At 42.9% G+C, this 10,000-nt stretch overlaps 1 protein-coding gene and 1 long non-coding RNA gene across 2 annotated transcripts in view; both read right to left on the reverse strand.

Annotated features, from left to right (window-relative positions):
- si:ch211-156l18.8 (probable G-protein coupled receptor 179) overlaps nucleotides 1-2,675 on the reverse strand; it is a 28,022-nt gene extending 25,347 nt beyond the window's left edge. The window contains exons 1-3 of the mRNA XM_034208078.1: nucleotides 2,550-2,675; nucleotides 1,569-1,861; nucleotides 997-1,262 (exon numbers count right to left, since the gene is read on the reverse strand). Coding sequence (XP_034063969.1) covers nucleotides 997-1,262; nucleotides 1,569-1,861; nucleotides 2,550-2,664 — 674 coding nt within the window. The 5' untranslated portion in view covers nucleotides 2,665-2,675. The remainder of the gene's footprint in view (nucleotides 1-996; nucleotides 1,263-1,568; nucleotides 1,862-2,549) is intronic.
- Nucleotides 2,676-7,236: 4,561 nt separating this feature from the next.
- On the reverse strand, nucleotides 7,237-8,512 carry LOC117541022. Its single transcript, XR_004568256.1, has 3 exons — nucleotides 8,378-8,512; nucleotides 8,166-8,252; nucleotides 7,237-7,875 (listed from the first exon to the last, which is right to left on the reverse strand). It is a non-coding gene; the product is annotated as an uncharacterized LOC117541022 (long non-coding RNA).
- Nucleotides 8,513-10,000: the final 1,488 nt, after the last annotated feature.

The raw sequence follows: 10,000 nt of genomic DNA on the forward strand, positions 1-10,000 counted from the left end.
TGAATGTTTCCATGCTGAACAACGGCAACATGACAACGTTTCCATTGGTCCCTCTTCTTTAGAGAAGACCAGGAAATGATGGATACACGGATCGTGTTCAAATCAATAGGCACGCAATGACTCTAAAGAATAATGATCACGCACCAAACACACATTCAGACTAAAGGAACCAGCTGTTTGGAAAATGTGAGAAGTAGAAAGTACAGGTATTTGTGTTCAACATGTAAGAAGTAGAAAGTACAGGTATTTGTGTTCAACATGTGAGAAGTAGAAAGTACAGGTATTTGTGTTCAACATGTAAGAAGTAGAAAGTACAGGTATTTGTGTTCAACATGTGAGAAGTAGAAAGTACAGGTATTTGTGTTCAACATGTAAGAAGTAGAAAGTACAGGTATTTGGGTTCAACATGTAAGAAGTAGAAAGTACAGGTATTTGTGTTCAAAGTGTAAGAAGTAGAAAGTACAGGTATTTGTGTTCAACATGTAAGAAGTAGAAAGTACAGGTATTTGGGTTCAACATGTAAGAAGTAGAAAGTACAGGTATTTGTGTTCAACATGTAAGAAGTAGAAAGTACAGGTATTTGTGTTCAACATGTAAGAAGTAGAAAGTACAGGTATTTGTGTTCAACATGTATGAAGTAGAAAGTACAGGTATTTGAGTTCAACATGTAAGAAGTAGAAAGTACAGGTATTTGTGTTCAACATGTAAGAAGTAGAAAGTACAGGTATTTGTGTTCAACATGTAAGAAGTAGAAAGTACAGGTATTTGTGTTCAACATGTAAGAAGTAGAAAGTACAGGTATTTGTGTTCAACATGTAAGAAGTAGAAAGTACAGGTATTTGAGTTCAACATGTAAGAAGTAGAAAGTACAGGTATTTGTGTTCAACATGTAAGAAGTCAAAGTCAAAAGCTGTCTGAAAAATAAGTAGTGGAGTAAAGTAATGAAAAATTTACTTAAGTACAGTAACAAAGTATTTGAACTCCACTTCTTCCCACCTCTGTTGGCTGGGCTCCGGGAACTTGAAGTTTCTGAACCAGCTGTCGTCGGGGGCCGGTGCCGGGGGGTGCAGCTCCTCCCAGGCTCTGGACAGATCCTGCAGGATGATGGTCTGCACCTTGGCGTTGGGGTTTCGGGAGGCGCAGAGCACCAGCTGGGGCTCGGGGGACGTGGGATCGGCGTCAAAAGTGAGCAGGGCCCTCCGGATTAACATGTCGGCCTCCAGGAGGGCGCGGACCATAGCGTGGTACCACTCCATGTCCTCCTACGATACAACACGATAACATACAAGTACAATGTTGAAGTTCATTTAATAGAGCACTTTTCCAAATGCTCAAAGCGCTTTACACCACATATTACACATATCAGCATGTAACAGTGAATACAGCAAATTAGGGTGAAGTGTCTCGCCCAAGGACACAAAGTTATGTGTACTTTTTACTTAAGTACATTTCGAAGCCCATACTTCTTTACTTTTACTTGAGTAAAGAAGTTTAGTCAGTACTTCTACTTTTACCAGAGTATTTTTATACACAAGTATCTGTACTTCTACTTGAGGATAATCTCTGACCTGCACTGTGCTCTCCCGCAGGTCGCTCGCCTGGAAGATCATGTTGAGGAAGTTAGCCGTGTTAGCGAGTGCGCCCAGAGCCGGTCTCAGGGGGGCGCTGAAGCTGGGGGGCAGCGAGGGGGCGTTTTGTCCCGAGAGACTGAACGCTCGTGAGCAACGAGAAACCTCCAGAGCCGAGGAGTCTCCGGAGTACAGGAAGCTCTCCGCAGGGGTCCAATCATCTTCCTGCACGGTGGGGGGGTCCGAGGGCGTCACAACCCCAGAAGGACCAGAGGGTCCGGAGGTGGAGACATCTGAGGGTCAGAGTTCAACACTTAAAAGGGCTTTTGTACAGTGAAAGAACTGAAACGTTGGCTTGAATTAAATGTATTATGTCTACATATTTCACGTAACTGTATCAGGTTAGTTGAAAGCAATAATATTTAGTTTGAATACAAATGTTTAGGTTCAACTTAATATTATTGCTTTCAACTAACCTGATACAGTTACGTGAAATCTGCCAACGTTTCAGGTTTTTTGTGTTGATAGGTAGAAATATTGTAATTGTTTTGTCACAGCAGCATTTTGAAAGTCAATGTCATAATTACAAAATGTCTTTAAAAATTATTTAAGATAAATAAACATTACACATTTTAAATTAAAAACGAAATATTCTCAGTAGAAAATACATATATTCAGAAGGGTATCCAAATACTATAATACTCAATATATCAATCTACTAAAGGGACAGAAACATGTAATCATAGTGTGCTATATAAATAAAACAATTGTCGCAAACAGTTAGAGATATGCAATGGAAACCTAAGTCACTGCAGGCTCCTCCCACAATGCTAAATACATATGTACAAGACATAAAACAGTAGAAATAGTGCAAGAAGAAACAGCGTAGAAATAAATGAGTGCAAGACTAATGTGCAAGTAAAACAGAATAAGATGAATGTAAAATAAAATACTGCTTATTGTAATAACAGATATACATACATGGTCCTGTGCTGTTGTCTGCCTCCACTGTGACTCCTGGAGAGGAGTCTGGAGTCTCCTGCGCTTTGAGGAGGGAGGAGAGCAGAAGAAGAAAAGGAAGCCAAACAGGAGCCATGCTGAATTCACTCTGAAGAAGAAGGGGAAGAAGAGGGTCACACGTCTAGACCAAGTTCTCTCTTTGGCCGCCTTCTTGACTCCTTTTCTTCAGTGGTGTGAAGTAGCTAAGTACATAAACATAACGTAAGTAGGCTACTTCTCCTCCACTCCAGTTCAGAGGTAAATGGTGTACTTCTACTCCACTACAATTCAGAGGTAAATGGTGTACTTCTACTCCACTACAATTCAGAGGTAAATGGTGTACTTTGTTGGTGAACACTTTTTTCGTGTTCACCAACACGAAAAAATGCGAAAATCGTGTTGGTGAACACGAATCAATAGATTAATTTAATTTCGTGACTATAACACGAAATGCCGTGAGACTGTGTTGAATCTGCACATTGACTGACATGTCGCTACTTTCACTATATTTTGATGATAATACTTTTCTACTTTTACTTGAGTAACATTTTGAATGCAGGACTTTTACTTTAACAGAGTATTCCTACACTCTGGTACTTCTACTTTTACTCTAGTACAAGATCTGAGTACATCTACTTTTACTCAAGTACAAGATCTGAGTACTTTTACTCAAGTACAAGATCTGAGTACTTCTACTTTTACTTAAGATCTGAGTACTTCTCCCACCTCTGCTTTTTCTTAGTTTGGAGAAATAAAGAAGTCACATGTTGGCGGATGTTTGGACTCTCTCCATCTTCTCACCAGCGGCGCGGCAGCGGCAGGTCTGCGGCGCGCACACGCGGAGCACACAGCCCCATCTGTGCCGCGCACGGACACACGCAGGCTCGCACGAAGAGATGTTTAAAGCTGCTTTTCCTCGGTGGTGTCTCTGCTTCTGACGGTGGGAGGAGGCGGGGGACCGGGAGAGATCCCCGCATCTTCCGCAGTCCGTGCGGTGAAATCTGCCGCGTGCGGTGCCGCTCCGTCTCCGTGCGCCAAATATATCCAAAGCAAATGCAGCGTGTGCAAGGAGGCGGAGGCGAAGAGGGAAGAGCCTCAAAGTTATGGGACCTCGGGTTTTGGGGGGAGGAGGGGAGAGAGTGTCGTAAGATCGAGGGAGGAAGAGAGAAAGTGTCCTTCCCTCTTCTTTTTCTCCTGTCTGCCGCTTCTGCTATCTGTTGCTCCAAAGAGCCTAAAGCCCATCTGACGGAGGCTTCTGATGCTCGTCCATCCTCCCTCTCTCTCTCTCACTCTCTCTCTCACCCCTCACTCCCTCTCTCTCCCTCTCTTTCACCTCTCACTCTCTCTCTCACATCCTCCCCTCCCCTTAATTCACCCTGCACCTCCCTCCTTTATTTATATCGACAGGGACGCTCACCAGTGCTGAAAGGTGATGAGAGTGGTACATCTGGTGTGTGTGTGTGTGTGTGTGTGTGTGTGTGTGTGTGTGTGTGTGTGTGTGTGTGTGTGTGTGTGTGTGTGTGTGTGTGTGTGTGTGTGTGTACACAAGATGATGCAGTCAGTCACAGATAAGGGTTAAGCTCTGCTGCATTTGAACGTCCATCAAGAAGAATCTCCTATACTGGATGGATTAACCCCTCATATGGGGAGAGTCTTTTATTACACACACACACACACACACACACACACACACACACACACACACACACACACACACACACACACACACACACACACACACACACACACGAGGATATCATGCAACAACACATTTTCGTTTGATTATCGTTGTCGGTGTTCTGCAATGTCAGGGAATCCCCCCTTGTGTGTGTGTGTGTCGCAGGGGCGGACCTAGTACATTTGGTGCCCTAGGCGAGCTTCACCACTGAGCCCCCCCCCCCAAAAAATATCAAAACATCTTAACAGTTATACAGTAAAGTACTGCACCTTTATTTATTACAAGCAAGAACAAAAGCTAAGAATAAATGTAAAGTGCACACTAAAGAATTAAAACAAATAAACAACTTAGCTAACAAACAATAATAATAACAATAACAAACAATAAAATAACGTGCAAATTTGCTTTAAAAGAAAATTATTAGGGCTGTCAGTCGATTAAAATATTTAATCGCGATTAATCGCACATTTTGTATCTGTTCTAAATGTACCTTAGAGGATTATTTTTCAAGTTTTTAATACTCTTATCAACATATGAGTGGACAAATATGCTTTATGCTAATGTTTATTATCATTTGAACAATGACAAATATTCTCATGAATATTAAACACAACAACCTGGAACCTCTCTCATACAATAATACAATACAAATGGTGTGTGTGTGTGTGTGTGTGTGTGTGTGTGTGTGTGTGTGTGTGTGTGTGTGTGTGTGTGTGTGTGTGTGTGTGTGTGTGTGTGATGGATCGTTGGAGCTATGTGCAACTCAAGGCATATGCTCGAACGGGAGCTGCCTGGACGCTGCAATCATGTTGCGCACTATCCGTGCTGAGTGTGCTGACTTCTCGTACAATGCCCCACTGTCTGGCTTCCTGCATAAAGTCAAGTGCTCGGCGCAGTTGTGGCGAAATGTCGCTCCTCTGTTTTCATTTAAACAGCTCCATATCCGTTAGCGCAGCTAGCTGCTAACAACAACAATGCACGTAAGGTCTCTCTCTCGCTCGCTCGGGCCACACACACACACACACACACACACACACACACACACACACACACACACACACACACACACACTCCCGGTCCTCCCAACAGCCAGTCGGTGCCTGCCGGTGAGCGTGGAAGTGTGGTCTGCCACAAGCGGGCGGCAGGAGCGGGGCTGTCAGCATCAGCTTGTAGACGGTATTTTAAACTCGATGCTCTCTGAAACTACGGGGCGGCCGAGGAAAAAAATACACATGCGTTAATCGCGTTAAAATAATTAGTGGCGTTAATTTTTGTTTGCGTTAACGCGTTATTAACGCGTTAACTTGACAGCCCTAAAAATTATGTATTGTAAAATATGTTACACATGTCAAATAATCAAAATATAACATGCTAAATAAACAAACAAATAAAAATGACAAATTCACTTTGTCTCAATAACTATTTACATTCCACTCCCTATCATCACACAAGGTTAGCCTATTAGCTCCTACTGGTTTGCATTTACAGTGCAATCCACCAACCTCATGGTTAATACTGATTACAGCCAGACCACTGAGGCGTTCTTGAGCCATGGTTGACCTCAGGTATGTTTTCAAGAGTTTTAATTTGGAAAAACTCCTCTCGGCTGAAGCTACTGTTACTGGTAGCGTTGCACTGATCCGCAGAGCAATACACAAGTTGGGATATATTTTGGTGAGCTGCTTTGTGTGTATGAATTTCAACAACTCAAGAGTTGTCATGCTCTTTGATGGCCAGTCAGGTACATTTTCCAACTCCTGAGCCAGCTCCTTCCCATCCAAATCAGATTGCGCTCCATGGCTTAAGGTGTGTGCAAGTGCCTCTGCTTGCTTCATCAGCTCTTGGTGTGGCAGGTCTGGGAAGTTGTACAGAATGCCAAACTTGTCTTGCACATGTTTAAGAGTGGTAAACCTCTCCTTTTGTGCTGACACTGCAGCATCCACCACCACGTTAAAGAAGGTTACCTCCAGATTTTGCAAGGCATCCCTCAATGGCTCATCAGGAGACTCATATGAGAAGTGCCTCTTTGTTGACTTCAGCCGCTTTTGCACAAGGACTGCGTCCACATTCATGTCTTCACACATGTCCTTGGCTGATGTTTGTGCAGCCACAAAGCCTGTGGCTCTGTAGGATTCGAGAGTTTTTTCAGTCTTTTTCAGTAGACTTACTGCTACATTCAGTTGCATTGTTTGGGACTACAGGAGTTTGCTCACCTGCTGAATTTGACTTAACACGTCATACCAGACCACTGTGCACAGTGAAAAGCGGAATGATCCCACTTCTTCTGCCAGAGACTGGGCTTCAATCCTGATGATTGGGTCTTTGGCCTGGTTTCTCACCTCAAGCAGTGCCTCTCTCACAGCTCATATCGCAGAGGCTCCACAGCTTTCACTCTGCTCTCCCATCTGGTTTCTGACCACATTTTGAGTGAAAGGTTGACGTGTTTCTTGACGATGGCCCATCTCTGTGTCGAGGCAGAAAACAGGCAGTATAGCTTCTGCACAATGCCAAACAATGATATGGCATCTTTGGAGCTTTTGGCAGCATCAGCAATGACCAAATTGAGTGTATGTGCCCCACAAGGCACAAACAAAGCTCTGGGTTCAACTGCAGTAGCCTGGCCTGTACTCCCTTGTTCTTCCCTCTCATATTTGCGCCGTTGTCATATGACTGTCCTCTGCAGTCATCAAAGGCAATCTGCAACTCCTCCAGCCTCTTCAAAATCAGGGCGGACAAACTTTCACCAGTGGACTGCTCTGCTACTAGGAATCCCATGAAGTGCTCTTTAATCTGGGGGTCTTCTTCCAGTGTCACAATTCTGATGACTACTGACAGCTGTTCAGTGTGGCTAACATCCGGGGTGCAATCTAAACTGAGGGAAAAGTACTTGCATTTCTTTATTTCTTGCACTATTGTAGATAGAATCTTTCCACTGATGCATTCAATCAACTCATTCTGAATGGTTTTGCCCTAGTAGCTGTGGTGGGATGTTTGACTTTTAATCTTGTTAGTGTGGTCTTTCATCACTGGGTCAAACTGCGCCAAAAGCTCAACCTCTTTCAAAAAGTTTCCATTTGAAGGAGAGTGGAGTATTTCTGTCTTTCCTCTCAATGCCATATTTCGCCCTGCCAGAGACTACAATAGCAACCAGTCGTGTCAACACTGCTCTCCACCGACTCTTCTCTGCCTCAAGGAGGGCCTGCTCTTGTTTGTCTATTGTTGTACTTTGTTTTAATCGAACTGCCAATTCTTTCCATGACGCCAAATTGTTCAGGTGTTCCGGACTATTTTCATGGCTGGTCAAAGCAGCACTTGCATTTTTCCAATCCGACAGTCCTGCATTTGTTAAATGAATTTGTTTTGGAGAGAAAAGTTGACAACAAAAACAAAAAAGACTGTTCTTCTTTTTTGAATATGTCACCCAACTTCTTTTGATCCTTTCTCCATTTACTAAGGTCCTGCTGAAGTACTGGTGGTGGCAACTTCTCCCATCATCTCTCCTTGGGAAAATGAAATCAGGTGTTATCTGATATGGTCCTCTCTGAACAAACTCTGTCCTCATTGTGTCTGTGAGATGTGAAGGGCAGTCAGCAGGATCGGTTGGTAGTGGATCGTCTGTCTTTGCTGCATCTGGAGGGCATGTGAAGCACATTTTCTCACCTCATATTCACAATATCTCACACACACACACACACACACACACACACACACACACACACACACACACACACACACACACACACACACACACACACACACACACACACACACACACACACACACACACACACACACACACACACACACACCCCAAGTTGGGACAGTGTGTAAAATGTAAATAAAAACAGAAAGCAATTATTTGAAAGCAAGAGGACAATTAGGTTTATAGCTAAACATCTTTACATTCATCAGGCACACACCTGAGAAGAGTGTATGGGTGGAATCTGTGGTGCAATCAGGATGAGATGCAGCAGGCTGGTCTGACGTTCCTTGCAGTGGTTCTGGGCCTATACATATATAGAGAACACACAAGAGCAAATATATTGGCTGGATTAGAAATGGCACAACAGTCATTTTTACATTCAATTATTTATCATCACATCAGGAACATCTATTGACATATTGTACTCACCAGAACAAACAGGCACAGTGGTCAGTGGCAGGGTGGAATCAGTGGTCATCTCATCAGGATGAGCAGCTTGCTGTTCTGACATTCCTTCATGTGGTCTATAAATATAGAAAGAACTAGGGCTGTGCAATTAATCGTATTTTAATCGCGATTACGATTATGGCTTGCGACGATTATGAAAACAGCATAATTGACAAAATACGATTATTTTGCTGGGTGCACGTTCGCCCCTCCCTAAAAGCCCACTCGGCCACGTGGGAGTGACATGTGTTGTGAGTGTTCAGCGCGAGCGAAGATGTCAGAACAAGAGCAGCAACTCGTTAAAAAGAAGGGTAAAACTATTTCCACTATTTGCAAGTACTTTGCCATTACATTTCACATCGCTAAAGATATGTGCCCAGTTAGCACTGTTAGCAACCAGGGCTTTAAGCAACTTGTCAACACGTTGGACAAGCGTTACGCGATGCCGTCTCGGTATTATTTCAGAAGGTCTGCGCTGCCTGCACTATATGACAAATGCCGTGGGGAAGTTGAGAGATATGTGGCTTCAGCTGACTACTTTGCGACCACAACAGACCTATGGTCTAGCCCAGGGGTGCCCAACCAGTCGATCGCGAGATGTGTCTAAAAATAGAACAACAATATTCTGTTTTATCGTTAATGTCCTGTAACATAATCTTCCTGTGCCAGAATAATGCACTTGAACGCATCAAAGCTTTGTGATTGGCCGGCGTCACCCCATGTGTCGGGGCGTGGCTGAGGGTCTTCAGTACAGGTTGCAATATCGTCGCCTGCCTGCGCTCATCTCTGAAACCAGACCATGTAAACAGCCTGGTGTTTCTAGCAAAGCATCTTTAAGAGATGACATGAGCAGCCCTACCAGCATTTGCCATGGTGACCTAAACATTTTTATTTGGTCTTAAATTGTAGTTCAACATTTATTTCCTGTTACTTCTGGACCATGACGGTGGGCCAGCCTTCAACGTTTAACTGAGTGGAATATGTTGAATATGTTTTACCAACATGTTGGCTATATGTTAAGGAGTTTTCAGTAGGTTGTGACAGTGCACTGCAACATGTTTGATTTCATTTATTTTGGTCTAATTTATTTTTATTTATCATATTAATAATATATGTTTAGTATGGTTTTGGAAGTGCGCTCCAACACATTTGTTGATCTTGTTTATTGGTAAAATATTATTTGTTTTAAAGTTCAATAAATGGTCAATGAATAATCGTCAAAATAATCGTGATATCAATTATTGACCCAAATAATCGTGATTATGATTTTTGCCATAATCGCACAGCCCTAGAAAGAACACACAAGAGCAAATATATTGACTGGATTTCACATTAAATTATTTATCATCAGGAACATCTATTGACACATTGCACTCACCTGAGGAAGCCGGCACAACTGAGCTGCATGGCTGTTCCTTGTGAACTGATGCAGCAGGTGGTCCCAGATATTTTAAAAGTGAATCTAAAATGATATAACAAAATGTGTATTATCAACATTGAATAATTTCCATTTGTTAAATGTAGCTATTATTTAGTTAGTAAGCATTTGGACAGCCTGACAGGTCTGATTCAACTAATCAAGAGCTATGCCTATCTTATTAGAAC

Source organism: Gymnodraco acuticeps, unplaced genomic scaffold, assembly GCF_902827175.1.
Source record: "Gymnodraco acuticeps unplaced genomic scaffold, fGymAcu1.1, whole genome shotgun sequence".
Classification (NCBI taxonomy): domain Eukaryota; kingdom Metazoa; phylum Chordata; class Actinopteri; order Perciformes; family Bathydraconidae; genus Gymnodraco; species Gymnodraco acuticeps.